Raw genomic sequence first — 22,641 nt, forward strand, 5'->3', positions numbered from 1 at the left:
AGAGGTCACTCAGTATTATAGACTCTAGTTCCATCCAGGTTGCTGCAAAATTCATGATTTTGTTCCTTTTTATCACTCTATAAAAAAGATACCTGCACATGTAAACAGCAAGAACCTGGAAGCAACCATGCTACCCAACAAAAGAGGACTGGATTAAAAAATGTGGTGCCGGGCTCAGTGGCTCAGCCTGTAATCCCGCGCCTTTGGGAGGCTGAGGTGAGTGGATTGCCTGAGCCTGCAGGTTCGAGACCCACCTGGACAACGAGACCTCATCTCTACAATAAATCAAAAATTCAGCCGGGCGTGGTATCGTGCGCCTGTAATTCTGGCTACTCAGAAGGCTGAGGCAGAAGGATCGCTGGAGCCCAGCAGTTCGAGGCTGTGGTGGCCGGGAGCGGCCACTGCACTCCAGTCTGGGCGACAGAATGAGACTCCAACTCAAAAAATAAAAGTGGTACATATACACGATGGAATACTACGCAGTCATAAAAACAGGCCCATTTCAATAGCTATGACTCAATTTCTGCAAAGCCTGCAAGTTACTCTTGTTCCCTTTTTCTTTTCTAACGTTAGCCTGGTGCCTTTAGGCACAGGGACACTCCCCTCCCCAACCTGCTACTTACCGGCTCTCCATCCTTCCCTTTCCCAGGAGACCCAGGGAGTCCAGGAGCACCAGGCTCTCCCCTGGGGCCAGCTGACCCTGGGCTCCCTTCTTCCCCTGCTGTTCCCTGGAAAGAAAAGTAAACATTTTCCTGGATCAATGACATGCGGCATTAAGTTTTTCAATGGTAAACCAGCCTGAGTAGATTAGTGGGTTTCCTGGGGGTGCCTTGACTGTTTTAAGAAGCCCATACCTTCTGGGAGCACAGAAAAATAAGCCATATAATGTGTGTTATAGATTGAATTGTGTCCCTCAAATTCATATGCTGACATCCTAATACCTCGCACCTCCATGATCAGATGTAATTAGTTTAGTTAAAATGAGGTCATATTGGAGTATGATCTTCCTATGGGCCTAATCCAGTATGACTGGTGTCCTTTAATGAAGGAGACATTTGTACACAGACATGCAGAGTGAAGACGCTGTGAAAACACAGGGACAAGACGCCATCAATAAGTCAAGGAGAGGGGCCTGGAAGAGATCTTTTCTTCACAGTCTTCAGAAGAAGCCAGCCCTGCTGACACCTTGATTTAGGATTTCTGGGCTCCCGAAGTGTGAGATAATAAATTTCTGTTGCTCTGGCCATCCAGTTTGTGATACTTCCTTACGACAGCCTCAGTAAATTAATTCAATGTGGAATATGGAAACGGAAAAGCGACGGCCTTCCAACCCATGTGGGAAACCTATCCAGTGCATTTCTTACAGATAGGCCTCCATTTCTGCTTGAACTCGTCTGGGAGTAGAAAGCTCATTCCTCTTCCGGGTTGTTCATTTCTTTATCAGGCAGTTCTGTTCTACAGCATTTATTTACATTCAGTCAAGACAGCCCTCTCTAAAATCTTCCCAGCATTTGACAATCTCTTCCCTGGAATTCTGTAGACAAAATAATATCCCTCTTTACAGATAGATCTTTAACGATAAGAATATAACTCAGGGATCCAAAGGAGAGTGAGAGGTAGAGAAGGAGAGGAGAGGGCAACAGAGGAGGGGGGAGGGGAGGAGAGGAGAGGAAAGGAGAGGAGAGGGGAGGGAAGGGGAGCGGAGGGGAGGGGAGAGGGAGAGGAAGGAGGAGGGAAGGAGAAAGAGGAGGGAAGAAAAGAGAGAGAAGAAAGGAGAGAGAAAGAGAGAGGGAGACTGAGAAGGAGAGAGAGAATGAGGGGGAGAGAGAGAGAATAAATGAGAGTATGCCATGGAGCTGGGCTTTGAGCTTGTTCCAGGCCAGTGGTCACCTTTTCTGAGCCCAAGGCTATGAGCAGACCTTGAGGTGGCCCTGGCTATGGAATATTGGGTTGAACCAGAGGGACTCCTTCTCCCAGACAGGGCTTTCTTGGGCCTAAGCTGCCATCTGAATGTCTCCAGATCTTCTCAGATAGAGAGGTAAGGTCAGATGAATCAAATATGGGGAAAGCAAGGAATGGAGAAGGCCTCTCTCCAAGTCTAGAGCAGGGCCAGCTTCCCGTAGCCCCAGGGCAGTTCCCGGACATGGTGCAGAAAGAAAGAACATGTCAGGAATTTTTGCTGATTTGGAAAGAGCTGGTTGTTCCCTTCCAAATAAGCCCTGGGCCAGGAACTCTGCTCAGTCAAGGAAAGGTGTTTGGCGCCCTCTAGAGGCTAAATGTGCCAAATGCTCACTGCTTTGAGTTTTGTTTTTTGTTGTTGTTGTTGTTGTTAATTTTTAATTTTAAAGATGTGGGGTACAATTCAGGGTTAGGTATACAAATGTTCATTATACAGGTACCCTTTCTGATGGGATGTGCCCCATTCCCTTGGCAGTTTCCCACTACTACCAATCCCACCCTCCCCTCCCCTCCCCTGGCAGTTTTCCACTACTGCTTTTTGGGTTTTTGAATGTGTGACTCCACACATTCTCCTCTCCTCCTAGGTTGTCAATACGCTACTCATAATGTGCTCTTCTTCAGACACAGTTTAGTCAAGGAATAGCAGAATGGGCCAGGATTTTTCTTCCTTGTCTAATCTGGGCAGTCTAAGATGTTATTGTATTTTTTTAAAAAATAATTTTCGTACCTGCATCACATAAGGGTGATTATTAAGCTTATGATCAGCTCACACTCCAAAAACCCAAGATATTTTCCACATATTAGTTGGTCATTTTTCTCTGCAATAAATTCTTTTGTCCCTGACACATGCATTTTAAAATTAAGCCTTTCCACCAAAAGGCAAATCACATCTACTCTTGTTAAATTATGCAAAAATATAAAAGATAAAGTGATCACACCTTTAAATGGTTCCAGGCAAAGTAGACTTGAAATAATTTGTTTTAAGACGTTTGGACACTTGTATGCGAGGAGGAACCTCTGCTCTCTGCGGACAATCAGGAATGGTGGAACCCTGGGATGCCTGGCCATGAATGTGAGCATGATCTGTTCACCCAGGGAGGACAGGCAGAACCATGATCGCTCCCTCACCACCAATTGTCTGCTGATCCCATTGCACGAGCCTTCCTAGTTCTTTAACTAATCGTAATAAACGTGGGATCAACATATCATCATCCCCATTTTGTGGATTAGAAAATGTAGTACAAAGAGAGTGTCCTTTATTTAGATCAGGGTTTTTAAATCTTGTATCTATATCAACACTCAAGGATGACCCTTCTTACTGGGGGGGGTATTCTGGTGCACTGTGGGGTTTTGAGCAGGAGCAGAATCCCTGGTCTCTACTCACTGATGCCAGAAGCAGCCCTCTTCCCCCTCCCACCCCACCTCCATCCCCGGCCCAACCCTCACCAGTGGTGAAAACCAAAAGTATTTCCAGACATGTCTGTGCAGGGGGAAGAGGGGCAAAATTATCCCCAGTTGAGAATCACTATTGTCACCCTAGTTTAGATCCACACAACTAAGATAGGGAAACTGGCATTTGACTCCGGTTTGAAGTCCGCATATCTCCCCTGCCTCATTCAAATGAATAGCTCAGATTTTCCAAGCATTGGTTCAGTATCACCAAAAAACTTCAGAGAGTTGCTAAAGTTCCAGGTCAGAGAAATGTGAAATGGAATTTGAAAGGGTGTGGATTCTCCCCCTCAGCCTATGGGATTTCTTTTTTATTTGGGGCAGGGGCATCATGTCTCTCTTCTTCCTAAAGATTTAAACCAGAGGTCCTCAAACTTTTAAAACAGGGGCCAGTTCACTGTCCCTCAGACCGTTGGAGGGGCTGACTATAGTTTAAAAAAAAACTATGAACAAATTCCTTTTTTTTTTTTTTAAACTATAGTCCGCCTCTCCAACAGTCTGAGGGACAGTGAACTGGCCCCCTGTTTTAAAAGTTTGAGGACCCCTGATTTAAACAAACATAGCTTGGAAGGGTCTGATTGTGAAGTACAGGGGTGGAATGGATAAGTTGGTGCATTGAGAGAAAACAAAATCTGGAGTCAAATAGACCTAGCTCTGCAATTCACCAGCTATAAAACATAGGGAAAATTAATTGGTCTTTCAAAGCCTCAGTCTCCACATTTGTCAAATGGGCATTCATCTGATTCACAGGTCTGATACGAGGATTAAATGAGACAATGAAATGTCATTGTCTCCTCCTCTCTCCTCTTACACAGGAAGTCCCTTCTGATTCCTGAGTCCTAAACTAAGCCTGAGCAGAGCGAGCTCCTCCTTCATTGCCTGTAAGAAGTTGAGAACAGATGCAGAGAGACTGCATTGGTCTTACCTTCTCACCACGTTCCCCATCTTTCCCAGGAGGACCTCTGGGACCAGGGGGGCCCTGTGGATAAAATGGTTATTGATATGGTGAATTTCAAGAGTGAGGGTCACTCTTGATGGCTGGTGATCCCTAGCTAAGGGCAATCAGGTTCTGCATTTGGTCAATGATTACAGCCTCCACCCGTTTTTCATCCCTGACTTAAATTCCCCCAGGCATGTCTCCTCCCTTCTGTGATAGCTGCTCCCCCCTGGGTCCAGCAGTGCACTATGTACATCAGAGCTCTTAACAGCATGGCCTGCCCGAAGATCTGCCTCCCCCTCTGGTCTGCGAATGAACATCCAGGGAGGACAAGGATGACTTAAGAACACAGGCTTAGCCTCGGAGCACCTGCCCAAAAGTGTCTTTGGAGTCCCCCAGAGGTCGATGTCGAACCAAGGTTCAAGTCCAAGTGTCCCATGGATACACCGGTGGGAAAATAGGGAAGTGAGAAAGGGAGAAACAGGAAGCTAGGAACACATCTGTGAGCCATGGTGCTCAGTCCTGATGGGGACTCTCGGGATTACTGCACCTGAGGACAGAGAAGCTGGGCTACTCATACTCGTGGCTCAGGTCTGCTTCTGGTGGTGCTGCCGGCCACTGGTCATGGGGCTGGATAACATGCCCTCTAAATGCCAGAGAAGACCCTCAGGTGAAAGAATGCAGGGTGGGCTGCTGGAGGTTGACACACGTATGAAGTAGGAAGAGCAAGGCCATCGTACAAGGCTCCAGTTGCATCTACGGCAACCACTTATTACATGACCCAGTCAGTCTCTCTGTGTCTCAGTAAAACAGGCAATAATCATATTCCTTTAACAGGGTCATTATGAGGATTAATTTAACTAACACAGGGAATGTGTTTAGAATTGTACCTGGAATATATAAATGCTCGGTCCTCTAAACTATTGTGAGTGTTACCTGCAAAGTTTTAATGAATGAACAGAACTGACCCAAATTTATTATGGAGGATATAATCATCGTTGCCTTTGACTGGGTGTCATTAGGTGTCTCACTGAACAATGTTCACATCTAAATCAATGTTTATGGTGAACCTTAAAGCTATTTCATCAGCAGACACCTTGAGCCTCCACGGGAGAGAGGCAGAATCTCTGCATATCAAGGGAGGTGGTACCCTAAAAGTAAACCAACTCAACTCATTGTCTCCACTTTGCAGATGAGCCATCTGAGACCTCAAGGAGCGGCTTGCCAAGGTCATAAATCCAGTTAACAGAAGAGCTGGGATCAGAATCTAGGTATCCTGATGGTCAGTCAGGGTACCTTTGACTTTCTCATTTTGTTTCTTCTAAGGCATACTATGATGTGGATTCCAACATTAGTGAAATGTACAGACTTTCTGTAGTTATGACAATTTCATTCACCACCTGGAGATCTGTCTAGAGTCCTAGGTTTGCTAACTTTCTGGGTGGTCTTTGTCAGGACAGCAGTGTCTTCATCTGTAAAATGGGAATCGTGATGCCAATACCTCTGGTTTTCAGGGAGGATAACGAAGTCCATAGCCAATGTTAGTATCCTTGCCCTCTCCCAATTACTCACCAAACTTCCTGGGGGGCCACTGGGACCAGGGGGACCTACATGTCCAGGAGCACCCTGTTCAGAGACAGAAGTTTAGAAAGACCAGATGTATTCATTCTAAGTACTTGTTCACAGCTGCCCTCCAAACTTGCCTCATACTCAATTCACTGTAATTTTGGGGAACTGCTTCTGACTGGATATCCCCTCCAGAATATAAACCTCCTCCAGCTGAGTACTGTAGATCCCAACAAGCCAAGCCTCAAATGAGTGGGCTTCTGGCGCAGAACTGGGAGACAAAAAGGCAGAAGGTCCCTAGACAAAGTTCCTTAGACTAAAGCACCGAGTTAAGCTGCATGTGTAGACTTGTAGAGGACAGGGCAGAGAGGAAGGCCAAGCCCTAATCACAGCCAAGGTGAGGTTCAGCCCATATCCTAAGTCCACAGGAGAAAGGAAACAATGAAAATGAAACAGTCAGATGTGCATTGTAGATAAACACTCTGACATAATGAAGATGGTTGGTTGTAAGGGCATAAACAGGCCTTGAAGAACAGAGGGACAGTAGGGCTGGACAATGACTGACCAGGGTACTCACGGGAGGAGGCATTCTTGGAGAATGCTGGAAAAGGAATGACTGAGGGAGGGAGAGGAGGAAGTTCATGGGAGATTGTCTGAAAGACCCTTAAAAACTGCTTCAATCTGGGTCACACTGAAGATGCTGCTATTTACAGAGAGAAGACAACCAGGTGGGGGAGCGGGTGTGTGTGTGTGTGTGTGTGTGTGTGTGTGTGTGTGTGTGTTGGCATTGACTGGAGAATCAGGAATCAGGGAAGGCTTTCTGGAGGAAGTGGATTTGAACTAGAACTTGATGTTAGGTAATGATCTCTGAGAGGAGATGTGGGTGAGGACATTCCAGATGTGTCAAATGGGGAAGCTGAAAGCTCTAAGTACTGGAAGCTGCTCGCGTTTCTTCCAGGACTTGTTACCCATTGTCACGGGGTTTTGTACATCTATGAGGTCAGGAATCATGGAGCATGCGCCCAGCCTTCTTGCGTTCACTCTGAATCCATTCTCTTCTAGGCTGGGCAGGGTCCAGCGCTATCTTCACCATCTGGCCCACTTTGTGGTAGTCACACTGGTCACCACCTTCCTTGCTGACCTGGTTCCCACTCGGCTGTGTGCACAGACAGCTGAGCCATGTCAGCACACTCCAGCCCGTACACCCGGCCTGTGGTCCTAGGAGCAGCCTGGGTGCCTGCTGCTTCTGTTACCCTTTCTCTTGCCACCACCACTTCCTGGAAGCCCAGAGGGGAGTCAGCTCATCCTGCCTCCCACCAGCTCCCGGACAAGCCTGAGCCCTGCAACTCCACACCATGAGAAATAACTCTGATCAGTCCCAGGGACACATGCCAACCCCTCCAAGATCAAACATACCTTGGATCTGGCTCCTAGGATGGGCCGGCCGGAAGCAGCAACAGGAGGTGTGTGCAGGGAGGTGTGCGTCTGTGTGTGCACCTGACTGCAACTCTGTGTTTGGGAGCGTGTGTGTGTGTGTGTGTGTGCATGCGTGTATCTTAGGGGTGTGTCCTTGGGTTTTTGGAATGCGTGTGTGCGACTGTGCAGGTGGGCTCACTTCTCAGAGTGACACAGGCTTGTGTGTGTGTGTCTGCCCCCTGGGATGGGCACAGGGACAGAACTGGGAGATACTAAGAGCATACTGGAGGCCAGAACCCCTTTCTTTGTGCTTTCCCTGGCTAACTACTCAAGTGGTGGGTTGCACCCACATGGCCATGTTGCCCCTCGTTGGCCCAGAACTGTGAGCCAAGGAGCAGGGCCACCCTTCTGGGGGATCCCCCATGAGACAGACGGGTCACAAGGACTCACAGGGCTTCCAGCTGCTCCGGGGGTCCCATGTGTGCCTTCCTGTCCCTTGGCACCCTGCATAGGAAATAAAAGGGGGAAAGGTAAGAGACCATGGCAATGCTGTCCTCCCCCTCATGACAGGAAGGTCTCAGGGACACCTTGCTCATCAGAAGCAGCTGATCTCAACTGAAGAGACAGGGAACACAGTCTTTATGTGGAGAAATCCACCATTTCATGGCCCCCAGCTGGAGCCTGGCTTGTCATGATTTTTTTTCTGCCCAATAGTTTAGGTGTCAGCAAGGACCCTTCCAGTAAACCAGGCTTGGAGAGGCAGGGCCACTAGGGCTCACACAGCCAGCCAGATCACTCCAGCAGATCTCCCCACAACACCACAGAGCCACCCAGAGAACCAAGATTCAGTGAAGAAGCTAAAATCGAAGAAAATTAGCAAAAGCAAAGCGCTAATGCACATCAAGTGTCACTTGAACCAGAGCTGCCGATCAAGGCTGGGAAGCGATTTCTCACTCTGGAAATTCTTTGGGAACCCAGAACGCCCCACATGCTGAGGCCACCACATTCAGTCACAGAGTAGGGACAGCCAGGGGTCTAGAGGCAGGGCCCAGACCTGGTGGCTGTGTTTGGGGCCATTTTTCTGAGGGCCACTCAGCCCTGGCGTCCCCTGACAGGTATTTCCAAAATGCCAAGCAAGAAAGCTGGAGGGGCTGGCCTGGAGGGGGACAGAAGGGTGGCTGGAATTTCCAAGTCTCTGAGCCAGCAGGTGAAGAGAAGATTTCTTACCGGGTGTCCAGTGGGTCCCTGAGGCCCCGATTCTCCAGGACGGCCCTGTGGTCCCTGCAAAAAAATCTCATCAGGAATCATCTCATCCCCTAGTTCTGGGAAGATGGGGTGGGTGGGGACACATGCAAGAGATATAAAGTGAGATCCATGGAGGAGACACTGCCAGAGACCTAAGGAAGGAGGATGGGGCACACTGGGCTCAGAAAGCACCTGTGGGGGACTATGATTCGGACCTAGACCTGGTCATCCTTGGGGACTTCTGGTCTCCTGGTAACAGGCTTTGAGGGGATGTAAGGCTGGGGAGGATGAGGGAAAATGGAGGTGCAGAGGGTAGAGGGTACTCACTAGTTCCCCAGGCACCCCTGGATCGCCTTTCTCTCCTTTTGGCCCTCGTTCTCCCTGTTGGAGAAAAACACAGGGTGCAGCTGGCTTCAGCGCCACTTCCCCACTTTGCATTGTGTGTGTCCCATCAGTTCTGGCCACACAGGCCACCTCTAGTCCTATGAGCGCACTGGTTGATCCCCCCACAAAGCTTTCCCCAGACTCTTCCCTCCCAACTCCCCTTGAACTCTAACTGATTCTGACTCATCTTTTAGATCTCAGGTCAGGAATTGCCTCAGGGACGCTGAACCCCAAACTGGGCCAAGTCCCTATTCTAGATGCTCTAGAGTACAGTGTCTTTCTCCTCCTTGGACTCTGTTATGGCTGCATTTTTATACATAGTTTTGTGGTTCGGTTCATGTTCCCTCCAGCTCAGAGCCTGGCACATATTAGATCATCAATGAATAACAACGGAGATTATTCTGGGAGGAGAGAGAGTCTTTCAGATCCCCAGGCCCAATATTTTCTTATTTATTTATTTATTTATTTTAGAGATGCTGTGTTGTCCAGACTAAACTCGATTTCCTGGGCTCAAGCAACCCCCCCGATCAGCCTCCTAGGTAGCTGAGACTATAGGTATACGCCATCATGACCAGCTCCAACCCCTTTTTTAAAAGAGAGGCTGAGGAGGGGTGCTTTGCTAGGGGAATCCAACTCTCTGGGAATAGATGTGAAGCTTGAACCCTGGACTCTGGCTGACCAGAATGATATGTCTAACTTTTTGTTGAAGAAGAGACAGGTCACAGGCTGGACAGGCAGTGCCCTGGGCATTCTTAGGATGGCTCACACCTTTGAGACTGCCACAATGGGGTTCCCAACAACTTCTCAAGAAGGTTAGAGGGACATGAGGTCCTTTCCCCACAATTCATAAGGGACAAGGTGAGCCAACAGGAGTCTTGGGAACAGCTCAAGGGCTCAGATACATGTCTTTCCACAGCTGAGGAGCCATCTTGCAAGAGAGGAGTGGGAGACAGTGGCGCATGGTGGGAACAGTCTCAGCTTTAGACCCATACAGACTGACTTGAGCCCTGAGTCTCTGACTCACTGGCCACACAACTGTGGGCAAAGTGTTACCCATATTGACCTCAGTTTCCGTTTCTCCAAAGTTCTGTTTTTTACATAGGATGAAGCTTGATGGCACATAAAAGGTACAACAGAGATAAGACACCGAAGGGAGAGCAAAAGGGTCAGTGGAGCTCTGCAGGAGCGCAGATAGCAGCCAAAGCATGTGCATCCAGAAGGGCTGTGTGCATTCCTTTCTCAAAGAGTAGGACCAAAAAAAAAAAGAGCAGGACCTAGTACCGTCTAAAATTCCCGCAGGTTACTTAGGGAGACATTTGGCTTCCCATCCACAGAGAGGCCCAAGAGAGCTGAGATGAGCATCTGTCTTGAAGGTAGAGGAGAGTTCACATAGGTAGGAACTTCTCAAACAGAGGCTTTGGAGAGCAGGACATGTGAAAAGGACCCTGGGTGTATCTCAGAAGCAGACTCTAATGTCTAAGTTAGAGCCTGGGTGGACTAGTCCCAAACCTTTACTTGATGGAGCAACAACACAGAATGACACTGCCCACTGAAATGTCACATCATTTTCTCTATCCATACATGGGAAAATGTTAGGGATCTTTCCACTATGGCTCCTGCCTGTCCTTCCCCTCCCAAACCTCTCTCTGATACCCCAAATGGCAACTGCATGACTTTAGCCTGGCTTCCTCACTCTCTCAGCATCACCCATTGTGTGGAATTTACTTGATCTACCTTGTAGAGCTGTGCTCTGGATTAAATGAGATTGCTTTTGCAAAGTGTTTTGTGGTGCCTGACCCAGAGAAGATTTCAGCAGATGTCAGTTCATGCCTTCCCCTAGAATCTCCATTGCTGATAAACTTAGAAGAACACATCTACCCTTGGACTGTGACCTGGATTGTGATGCGTCTGTGACCCAGAGTCAATGAGATTGCTTTTGTGGAGTGTTTATGGTGCCTGACACAGGGAAATATCAATAGATGCCCGCTCATACCTTTTCCTAGAATCTCCATTGCCAATAAGCTCAGAAAAACACATTCACCATGGACAATGATACCATTATTTTAAGCTGAGGACCCATGGGTGCTTAGGCCAGGCCAGAGGAGAACCAAGATGTTCAAGACATTCCTGCCTGGCAGGGACCTGAGAATCATCAGGCAGCACTTTCCCTGCGGGGGCACAGGGTAGGGGCCCTGTCAGTAGTTCTCGAATGCATGAGTGTGGCTGGCTTCTTTCTCCCCCCGACCCCAGTATCCCAAGGTGACCTCAGTTAAGTCATACACCATCACTGGACTCAGTATAATCTCTGCAGGTTTAGAGAGTTGCCTGGGGTCCTGGAAGACTCCTTAGCAGGATAAGGGAGTAGAATCAGGCTGCCTCAGACAGAACCTTCCCAAGATGGCCACTTCTGAGCCATTTATAGTTACAAAGCCCTTCTTCAGCTTTCCACTGTAACATCCCCAAGCCCAAGGCTGCCAGTCCCTCCTTCCTCCAGCTAAGGAATGGGTTCGCTGACCTACCTGACATCTTCAGACCTCAGGGATCTGCACACCATCTGTTCTCTATAAACTGCCGCCACCACACCACCCCATCCCCAGGTGCAGTCACCAGCCATCCCCACGAGCTTCCTCAATCCCAGAGGAGGAAGAAAAAGGAGTAGGGCTTTTCCCTCCACCTCTTCTTCCCATTTCTATTCTCTTTCTTCGTTTTGCAGCAAACTTTAACACTAAATCTTCCTTTCCTGGCCTCTTTCTGCACTGCAGGGATGCAACGTAACATGCCTAAGAAGAGCAGGAAGAAGTCAAACAGAATAACACTTTCCAGATCCATCAATACAAACACGGTTACCATGGCGACAAAGTCAGACCTGGAGAGACTCATGCAGTTGCCTGCAATGAAACTTTTTTTTCCCCCATAGACACAATTTCCTTCCTCTGCATCTGAGAGTGGCTTCCTGGCTCCCACAAAGCTGCAATCCTGCAGGAAGAATGTCAGCACTGTGGGGATCCAAAGGGGAGGGTAGGTCAGGCCTCCAGCACCCCTTCATGTGCCCTCCCAGTGGAATATTCTGGAAACTGTTTTTTTATACAGCAATTCTTTCATGGGGAGGCTGGGCGTCTAGGTCCATCTGAAGCTTGAGGGGCTCAGGGTGGTCATGAGGGAGGGAGACCCACAGATGCTAGGAGCACGGGAAGGCAGTACCTATAGGCAGTCCAAGAAGAGGGAGATGAGGAGTGGAAGCGTCGGATAGTGTGATGGGGAGCCCGCCTTCATGTGACGGCTAGCCTTGAGCAACAGCAGGGACAGTCACTCCAGGCAGCACGTCATGACTGAGATTAGCTCTATGTCTCAGGTAGGGCCTCTGCAAGTTCCATAGTGTCTCTGAGCTACAGAATCATCTCCTGTGAAATGGGCACAGGTGCCCTTTCCTCAAGGCCAGCCTGAGCGTTGGCTGCATAAGTGCGAGGAAAACACCCAGCGCTGAGCTGTCGCATCTACTGTTGTGGTGCATGTCCGCATAGAGCCCTTCTCTTGAGAGAGCGGGGAGAGGCCAGGGTGGTAAATAATTACGGGATGTGTGTGCAACTTAGGCAGTGAGCACCTGCCTTTGTAAGAGCTAAGCAGAGCTCTCAGTGTTTTATGTAAAGTGCAAACACTTGATTATTTGCATTTCATTCTGAAAGTGAGCTTCTGTTGTTCCAGTTTTATATTGGAGAAAACCAAGGCTCAGAGAAGAAACGGACAAGGGCCATGTTTGGGGATGAAAGGGAGTCGGGCAGTGCCACCTAGTGGTGGCCATTTTACTCAGTGACAAGGAAGGCATCTTTTACAGGGGGCCTTCTTTCTCTTGAGGAAGGGGACACAGCCAGGGCCTCTCGCCCCTGTTCTTTCCCACAGACACTTCTCAACACCTTCTTTTTGAAGTCCATGCTGCTCTAGGATACCCACCCACCTTCTCCCTGTTTCACCTCCCAAGCTCAAAACCCTCCTTTCTCCTGCAATGATTTCAGCTCAAACTCATTCCCTTTACCTGCTTTGTTCTTTTCTAACACATACAAAATTCCTTTTGGCTTTCAAATTGTATCTACTTAACATTGAAGAAATAAAGACAGAAACTGCTGAAATTTAGATCCATGCCAGCCTCTCACTGTCTTGCATCATTATGGAGCGGTAGGTGGAGTCCTAAGAACAGAAGAACTGCATCTGAGATAGCAATAAAGACACGTGTTCTGGCCACAGTGTTGCCAACAGCATAAAGATATTCTAAAAACACTCATTTTTAGAAGAGCCATTCATGAAAAGAGAAAGAAAAAAGGTTTTAGAGGTTGTAGTGATGATAAGCTTTATTTTCCACCAGGTATTTTAGTGTCTACAGGAAGCCAGTTCAGTTCTTTCTGCATCTGCCATCTCCAAAGCTACAGATGCTGGCTTCAGGCCCTCAAATGCCCTCTCTTGAACCTGTGTCCTCTCTCAGTAGCACTTTTGTCACTGGTCTTCTTCATTGCCAACATCCATGGAGATTATCTTTGCCCCCCCCCCCAACTCTTTAATGTTCTGGCACTCAAATAATTCTGTTCTCAAAACCATCAGCAACAATCTGTGTACTGAAGGATTAATTTAACCTTGGCCTTTACCCTGGGTTACTGGGAAGTGACCTCTAGGATCCTGCTTGACATTGGAGCCAGTTCCTTGTAGGGTGTTTTCCAGCCTGTTTCCAGGACAAGTATGATGAGGACAAGAGTCATCACCCCACCCATTCCTAGCTCCCAGATCACACTGGACACTGCCAGGCTGAGGAGCACCAGACACACCAAGGGGCTACTGCTACTTACTGGTATGCTTGGGTGTGGTGGGAACAGGGATGTCTGAAAAGAAAAGCACAGAAATTAGAAAGACGGAAATCAATGCACCCCAAGGTTTCATTTTAAAAACCTGCCTCTTAGAGATTTACCAAGTGAAGAATACAGCCCCAAAGTTTCCTTTAACTATTATTAGTTTTGACAGTTAGAATCACACCTTTATTTAAAATCCTTGGACATATTGGTGGTAAGATTTGGGAGCCCAGAAGTTACAAGGCTGAGCTCCACACCCTGTGCAACCTTGGACATCTTCTGTCAATTTCTATGTCCCCAACGATAAAATGGAAAGGGAAAAACAAATATTTCCCTGAGGGTGTGCTGAAGCCCAAAGAGAATAATCTATGCACACCATTAGAGCTGTGTCTGTACTCCATGCATGCCAGAGAGCTGTGCCTGAAATTCATGCACGCTATTAGAGTTGTGTCTGAAACACTGGATTTGTGCCTTGACATCTTTTCAAGAGTACCATCTGCCATGTGCCAGGCAAAGATGTGGGTGCAGAGGAGACCAGGCTAAGGGGCCCAAACTCTGGCTCAAAGGGAGCCCAGTTTACAAAAATCCCCCATGGAGTGGCCCCTGCAAAGACCTCCAGTTTTACCCTCTTCCTCTGCCCCCGAGCTGTGTTTTATACTTCAAAGGTGTTATTCCTTATCCAGTCTCAAAGATATTGCAAATGATGTTCCTCAAACCTGGAACACACTCTTCTCTCCCTTTTTCTAACTAAGGTCCACCCTTCAGGTCTCTTTTAAATGTCCTGTATTCCAAGATCCTTTCCCCTCCAACACTCAAATATAAATTAGGTTTCCTTGTTATTCTCATTAGCTGCACCTTGTTCCTCTTCCTTGAGCGCATCTACTATAATTTACAATATATGTTTATCTTAGTCATTCTATAACTAGAATTTATCTCCTCTTGGCTGTAAGCTCCATCAAGTCAGAACCATGCCCATGCCTGGATCCCAGCAGGAGCTTAAAAGAAATAGTGAATACAAAAAAGGGCGCCTTGGATGCTAGTCCTAGAACACAATGTATATAAAGAAGGAGGGAAAAAAGAACTTCCTCTACCCTGTCCTCCATGCCCTTATTCCCAGCATCTTCTCCAGAAGAAACCACTGTTTTTTAATTTACCACATTTTGAACCCTTTCCTATATATTTCCACATGATTGTGAATGTATAGAAATGCATAACTTTGTGGGAGTTATACAAATAAAACAGCGAATATATTGTTCCATACAATCATTTACAGGCATTAGCTCATGGTACTCATCACCATCACTCTAAGAGGTCCATTATCCTTTTCTTCCCTGCTTTATGGATAAGCAAATCATAGGATGAAGAAGTAAACCTTAATGAAGGTCTTGCTGCCAGTGAATGTTACGACTGAAACTAACATTGAATAGGTGGGCTGAGGAGCTGTGATCATCATCTCTCAATACACACTGATCTACTATTTGATTTTTTCTATTTCATTTGTCTTGTTCCACTTGAGTACCAGCATTTTTTCATTTTCCCATATATGTATTGTGTGTATTAATTCATAAAATAGAATTCTATTGTTATTATTATTATTATTATTATTTTGAGTAGAAGTCTCTCTCTGTTGCTCAGGCTGGAGTGTAATGGCATGATCACTGCTACCACAACCTCGACCTGTTGGGCTCAGGGAATCTTTCCGCCTCAGCCTTTCAAGAAGCTGGGAACTACAGGTGCACACCACCAAGCCTGGCTAATTTTTTTAATTTATTGTAGAAACAAAGTCTTGTCATGTTGCCCAGGCCGATCTTGAAGTCCCAGGTTCAGGCAATCCTTTTGCCTCAGCCTCCCAAAGTGCTGGGCTTACAGGCGGAAGCTACCACACCCAGACTTAGAAAAGAATTACATAGATGTTTTATGGTTTACTTAATTCTTTGCTTATGGTCTTACAGTTTGTTTCTAATCCTTCATTGTCATAAGCATCGACTACAATGTACATCCTTGTATGTGCTTTTCAAAATGCACACATGCAAACATTTCTCAAAGCTAGATGCCTAGACAAGGACTATCCAAGCTAACAGGTAGGCACTTTGTGGTGTATTGACACTGCCAAGAAACTTCTCAAGTAGGTGTGGCATATCTGATTTGTTCTCCCACCAGAAGGGTATGAGGGTGTATATTTCCCTGGACATCTGCCAACAGGAGATGTTACCAATCTTAAGCAAAAATTTGATATAACTAATTCTGTTTCTACATTTATGTTTCTGTGATTCTCCCAACATCCTTACAGAATGTCTGAGTTCTGTTTTGATGGGGAGGAGATTGAGCTGTGAAACAATGATTTCACTTTGATAAAAGCCATAGAGTCATATTCTTTGCCACACTGGAAATGGGATATCCAGTGCAGGCTCTCTCCTCTCCTGACGTCCCTACTGAGGCATCCCTTGCTGTGGCTAGTAACTGACCAATTCCTGATACACTTGCCCAGTCACATGAAATCACGTGCAACCTCCCTGAAATCAGCTAGTCAAAAGAAAGAATCTGAAGGCTAGGAAAAAATATTAAAAGTAAAAAAATAAAAATAAACTTTTTCATTACAGAATTCTGGGAAATATGATAAACAATAGTAACAGTTAAAAATAGTATATATTATATGCCAGGCACTCTTCAAATATTTTGTATTATTTTAGTTAATTTTCATTACATGTGTATACAACTGCTGTGTATAAGATTTTTAACAGGTGAGAAAACTGAATCTTTTAGAAATTAAGTAACATATCTAAGACCACAATGCTGATGAATGGCAGAGTTGGGAGACAGTCTTTGTGCCCCTAAAGCACATGTTCTTACTGATATTCAACACTTACAACATCTGCCCTGACACCTGCAGAGGGTAGACAGATGAAGTCTAGTCATGGACCATGATATTGCAGTCTTACCTTGGACAAATTGCTTTTGTCTTGGAACCTGTTTCCCCGTATGTAACAGGCATATATGTATTCCCAGTGTCTAGCACATGTCCTGATAAATAATAATTGTGCTTTTGTTGAATAAAATAATCAATAAACACAGGATGGTTCATAGAGAATTTATATCTTTTTAGATTACAAGATGTAGAAACAGGTATGGTTACTGGAAAACTCGAATAAAGCGATATTTATGACTAAGTGGTGTGTGGAGAGGGACTCTCAACACCTCAGAAATTCAGAGAAGCAGAAAGGATTCGAAGCAGAATAACTTACAGTTCCAGGTAACCCAGGGGGGCCTGCTGGACCAGCTTCACCCTAGATGAAGAAATGGGAAATAAATGAGCATTAATCCTCCTGACAACTCTCTGTATGCTGAAACAAGTCTGATGACATTAATTTTCTTTCAGACAACAGGATCACCCACTCTGAGACTACCTTAATAAATATACAGATGGATAGATACATACATACATTCCCAAGTCATAAAAAAAGTCAAATTTATGAAAACATTGTTTTGAGAAGTATCTATATTGATATATTTTGCTGTAGATCATTGCTATCACTATATACTGTTGTACTGTGTATATGGTAATAGTAGCCATCATCCATCTTCCTGTTGGTGACATTTACATTTATAGGCTTCCTCTGACTGCAATTACAACCAGTGTTGATTTGTTACAGTAAATGTTCCCTCACATATATACTAAGCACAATGACCACATTTGAAGGTCAGCTCCCCTAGAGATGCCAGTAGGCCCTACCCCAATCCTGAGTTTTAAAACTCTACCATTTTATAGATGATTTTACCTCTTTGGACTTGTTTTCTCTTTGCAAAACAACCATAATAATAATAATACATACCACTCATAGCACCATATGAGGATTAAATGAGACAATAAGGATTATGGCATTGCTACCCTCTGTCTAAGAAGAGGAATAATCGAGTCAGTGAACACAGTTTCCAAAGTTTGTCATTTCACATGTGCCATATGGTGCCAGGGAATAGGTATCTATACCTAAATCTGTTTCTGGAACCAGCCCTGGATAAGGTCTATTGCAGGTCTTCCAAATATGAAGGAGGAGGAAGTAGAGGCAGGAATATGCAAGGCATAGTCAGAAGGGGGCAATGTTGCCTTAATATGTTATGTTAGGTTTTTTTCGTCAAATCTATTTTTACATATTTCTCTGGAGTAAGAGAAAGGCCAACCCGATTCCTTGGAAGCTTGAATGTGATGCTGCCGTAGCCCTGGCAATTCTGCCCAAGTAATCAAAGGGGCTTTATGATCTTGCTAAGCCTTTGCATTCTGGAAATGAGTTTCTCAAATAGAAATTGCATTTCTGAAAAGTCCACGAAAGCAGTAGGACCGAATGGCTTACCCACGCAAAGCCCCTTCCATTCCAGGATCCCTATTAATAGACCACAAGTCTGTCTAGAGCAAAGCTCTCAGCCTGCAGCCCCAGAGAAGGGGGATGAGAGGCACTGTCTGGAGCCTAGGAAGGACCAGGGCAGAAGGAGAGCTCAAAATTAGAGGCAAGAAAGTAAACTTGGGAAGACTTAGGAGGAAGAAGAATGCAGGGTGCATGTGGGCCATTCCTCAGGCAACCTCAGGGGCAGGCCTGGTTTGTGGCATTGCATTTTAAGAGCCGAGACACTGGATCTGCACTGGCAGGGTTCAGCTCTTGACTCTACCTCACTTAACTTATACAGCCCTGGGCAAGCAATTTAGCTTTATTGTGTCTCGGTTTTCTCATCTATGAAGTGGGAATGTTGTGGATAACAGTGACCTTCACTGGGTTGTCCTGAGAATTCCCTAAGTCCCTATAGAGAGAGTGCTTAGAATAGTCTGCGTAAAATATTTGCCAACTGTATATCTGACAAAGGCCTAACATCCAGGATTTACAAGGAACTCAAATGTGCCTAAAGAAAAAAACCAAACAGCCCCATTAAAAAGTGGGCAAAAGACATTAACAGAAAATGTCTTCAGAAAATAAAATATATGGGCAGCCAACAGACATGAAAAAGTGCTCAGCCTCCCTAATCATCAGAGAAATGCCAATCAAAACCACAATGAGATACCACCTAACCCCAGTAAGAATGGATATTATTGGTAAAGCAAACAACAGATGCTGGCAAGGATGCAGAAAAAAAAGGAATGCTTCTATACTGCTGGTGGAAATGCAAACTAGCACAACCCCTTTGGAAAACAGTGTGGCAATTTCTAAAACAACTAGACATTGACCTTCTATATGACCCAGCAATCCCCTACTGAGAATATACCCAGAGGAACTCAAATCGTTCTACAAAAAAAAAGATACCTGCACACACATGTTTATTGCAGCACTATTCACAATAGCAAAAACATGAAACCGACCATGCTGCCCATCAAAACTGAACTGGATTAAAAAAATGTGGTACATATACACAATGGAATATTACACAGCCATAAAGAAGGACAAACATATGGACTTTGCAGTAACTTGGATGGATCTAGAGTTTATCATACTCAGTGATCTATCACAGAAACCAAGAACAAAGTACACATGTTCTCACTCATAACCGGACCCAGAACAATTATCATAATACTATAAGAAAGGGATTAGCAGTAGTGGGATACTGCCGGGGCGGTCATGGGGAGGGCACGACATCAATACCTGACCCCAAATCTGACAAAGTGGGGACCAAAGGGAGGCCCAGACTTTACCTGTATGATGTCCACTTGTATACCCAATCCTGAGTTGTGCCCCACATCTTTAAAATTTTAAAAATGAATAGTCTGGACATAGTGAATCTAACACAAATCATTCACAGACAGGGTATCACTTATACTTTACAACAGTCCTCAAGGAAGGTGTAGGCAGAACCATTCTTAGGTTAGCAAGCCAGGGCACAGGTAGGTCAGATAAGATGCCACACAGCAGATAAAGCCAGGATTAAAACCCAGGCCACCACACTGACTCCAAGAACAAAACCTTTTCCACTAAACTATAGGCAAACACGAAAACATACATAAAAACACAGGAAGGTTTTAGGGTGTGTGAATACGTGTGTGTGTGTGTGTGTGTGTGTGTGTGTGTGTGTGTTTATAAAGTTGTTGTGGTACTAACAGTGTATTTGGCCTGAGGCTGAGCACAAAACAGCAAGAAAAGCACCTCACACTGTGCTGTGCTGCTGGTGGGATCCCCAAGTCTTTTCATGTCCTTGCCCCCTTGAGAATCTGAGATTACTGAAGGATGGGTCTTGTCTTATTCACTGTTGCTTTATTTGTGACAGCCTAACAGAGGATAAGAGTTCTGTTAATCTTTGTTTAAATAATGACTATCAGAGGAAATGGCTGTGTCTTTATGGGCTGAAAGGGTTAGGGTATGAAGTCCAAGTTAGGATCTATTTAGAAGGTTGATGGTCACCGTGGCTGAAAGCATGTACTCTACAGCCCAACTGTCTTGGACTCTCACCGGCCCTCTGTTCTGGAAGTCTGTAGTTCTATGAGTTTGGGTGAGATACTATATCTCCCTGTGCCTTAGTTCTTGCATTTTTAAAATAAAATTCAAAATGGAGGTTACTTCATAGTACATCATTATAAGGAATGGAAAATTCAAAAACTGCACCTTGCAAAATAGAGCTATAGTACAGAAACCATGACTTCCACAAACACTGTTCAAGCTTACACTGTCCTAGCAAAGGCTCGTCGTACTCTTGTGTTTCACACAGATGAGACCACAGACAAGATTCTCATGCACATATGGTTTCAATGACAATGCCATTCCTGTGTCAAATTTATCAGTGGTTTCCTAGTTGACAAATTTTCACTGAATCCCAGCTTGGGTCCACATGCTGACTCCAGTCTAAAGCTCCCCACAGACAAAACCCCATCATACCTAGGAGTCCGTAAGACTCAGAGGGTTCACATAACCACAGTTAATCAGTCAAAGGGCTCTCTGCCAAGTAGGTCTCTAAAAATTCCATTGTGTTCTTATCAGCACAGATTTCTCTGGGATTGTGACATGCATTGAAACAGAAAAAACACCTACTTGGAGCTCCCAGCCAGGCAGTGTCCTTTGTGCTTGCTTACATTCTGAGTGGGGGCTGCCCTTCTAAGAAGGAGCTAGGACCATGAACCTGATTCCTTAGGAAGTGAAAATAGTGGGGTGATATCTTTGTGCACCAAATTAGGTTCACCATCTTTTCAGTTCTGTTTTTGCAAACGATTGTTGCAGAGGGAATGTATTCATCTTTGTGTGATTTCAAAAGTGTCATTCTCCTTCCTCACATCTGCCAATGTGGTGCTGAAGGCAAACAGATTCTAGGAGCTTCCCTCCAGAACAATCAGAGTCAGAAACCACAGGTTAGCCTTTGGGCTCCAGCCTTGGTTCTGTAGCTTTGAGCATGCATCAAAACCTCTCTGAGCTTTAGTTCTTTTCATTTGCAAAATGAACTTATGATACCTGTTGCTGTTTTCTGTTTGTTCCTCATGTCCACCCCTGCACCTTTCTCCATTCTGCCAGCTATCCCAGGAGGCATCCTAAATGGTCTTATCAACCTTGCCCTCTGGTTTCCAGTGTTTTGGCAGGAGATCAAGAGCAGCAAAAAAGATGGGATGAGATACCAAGGGTACCAGGCTGCAGGACCATGCTAGTTCATGGACTGGTTTTGTCTATTCCTCTGCTTTGAGCCTAGGCTGCTTCTTCTATGGGTGGGGGTATCTCTGGATTCTGGGAACTGCTCTCTCCCCTCATCCTTTCCATCCCTTGCTGTTCCCAGCCTTGGAGTGCATCACCAAATTTCATCAGTTTCCCTGAGCACAGTTCACATCCTGCAATCCATCCTTTCATTAAAGCCTCTTCAATAGTTCACTTAGAGTGTGCTGCTCCTGTGGACCTGTTATCTACTGTAGAGAACATTGGACAATGGTGCTGATGAAGCCCCTCTGTACACTGCAGAGCACACAGTAGGGCCCAGTGAACACAGTTATATCTGTCGAGTGAGATAGACTCTGCCCCTAACTCTGAGACTGACTCCAGTGTCAAGCACATGAACAGTGACATGCTGGGTTTATGTATGATGTAGGTGAAAGGATACGGGAGTCAGGGTACATGGGGCATGATTCTCAGCAAGTTATTCATGCTCCATTTGAGTGTCCACTGCCCGCAACAAACTTGGGTCAAAAATATCTGTCTTCTAAAGTTGTAGTAGTGTTCAGAGAGACATACCACCTGGCACAGAACAGGTACTCAAGCGATGCCCAAGTATTATAGGCTTAAAAGAATGAATGGGCAGGTGGTCAGTAGGATGTGTCATCTCTGACACCGTTGTCTTCTTTTTATGTTTACAATCATTGTGAACAAGAAAGTTTGAGGTTTGTGTCCAACTTACTGTTTTCTCAAAAAGCAGCTTTGAGGTCATGTACACAAACACATTCTTCAGAAATGTGCACACCAAATACATTCTACAGAAAAATTCTTACTTTAGACAGAAGGAATTAATGAGGATTGATGAACAGAATGAGAGCAACAGCTCCTACCTTTTCACCTCGGTCACCTTTCAGCCCTGGAAGTCCCAGTTCACCTTTTTCTCCCTACAGTAAATGATAAAATTGGCAAACATTAGAACCCAAATTAAGCTAAATTCCCACCTCCTCCAGGTAAGAGCAACATGACCTCAGGCAAATTACATATGTGTGCATGTGTGTGTGCCTGACATGCCCTTGCCTGATGAGTAAAGTGGTCACTGCAAAGTCTAACTCAAGGTGGGTTCCTGCCTGTTAAGTGTGAAGCATCAAATTCTTCACTTGGCACTTGACAGGTGATGCCTCTCAACCCTCATTCCCATCAGTCTCATCTAAAGATGTTCAGCCCTAGCCAGGCTCGGTGGCTCAGCCTGTAATCC

General features: G+C 45.6%; 1 protein-coding gene across 1 annotated transcript in view; it reads right to left on the reverse strand.

Moving 5' to 3' along the window:
- COL22A1 (collagen type XXII alpha 1 chain) overlaps window positions 1–22,641 on the reverse strand; it is a gene marked incomplete at its 3' end in the record, with an annotated part of 219,731 nt that overhangs the window by 33,463 nt on the left and 163,627 nt on the right. Inside the window, exons 30-38 of the mRNA XM_021717502.1 lie at window positions 22,277–22,330; window positions 17,031–17,072; window positions 13,789–13,821; window positions 8,900–8,953; window positions 8,555–8,608; window positions 7,778–7,831; window positions 5,918–5,971; window positions 4,334–4,387; window positions 624–728 (exon numbers count right to left, since the gene is read on the reverse strand). Coding sequence (XP_021573177.1) covers window positions 624–728; window positions 4,334–4,387; window positions 5,918–5,971; window positions 7,778–7,831; window positions 8,555–8,608; window positions 8,900–8,953; window positions 13,789–13,821; window positions 17,031–17,072; window positions 22,277–22,330 — 504 coding nt within the window. The remainder of the gene's footprint in view (window positions 1–623; window positions 729–4,333; window positions 4,388–5,917; window positions 5,972–7,777; window positions 7,832–8,554; window positions 8,609–8,899; window positions 8,954–13,788; window positions 13,822–17,030; window positions 17,073–22,276; window positions 22,331–22,641) is intronic.

The sequence above is a fragment of the Carlito syrichta genome, unplaced genomic scaffold (assembly GCF_000164805.1).
Source record: "Carlito syrichta isolate Samal-C Ts95f unplaced genomic scaffold, Tarsius_syrichta-2.0.1 Scaffold309815, whole genome shotgun sequence".
Lineage (NCBI taxonomy): Eukaryota > Metazoa > Chordata > Mammalia > Primates > Tarsiidae > Carlito > Carlito syrichta.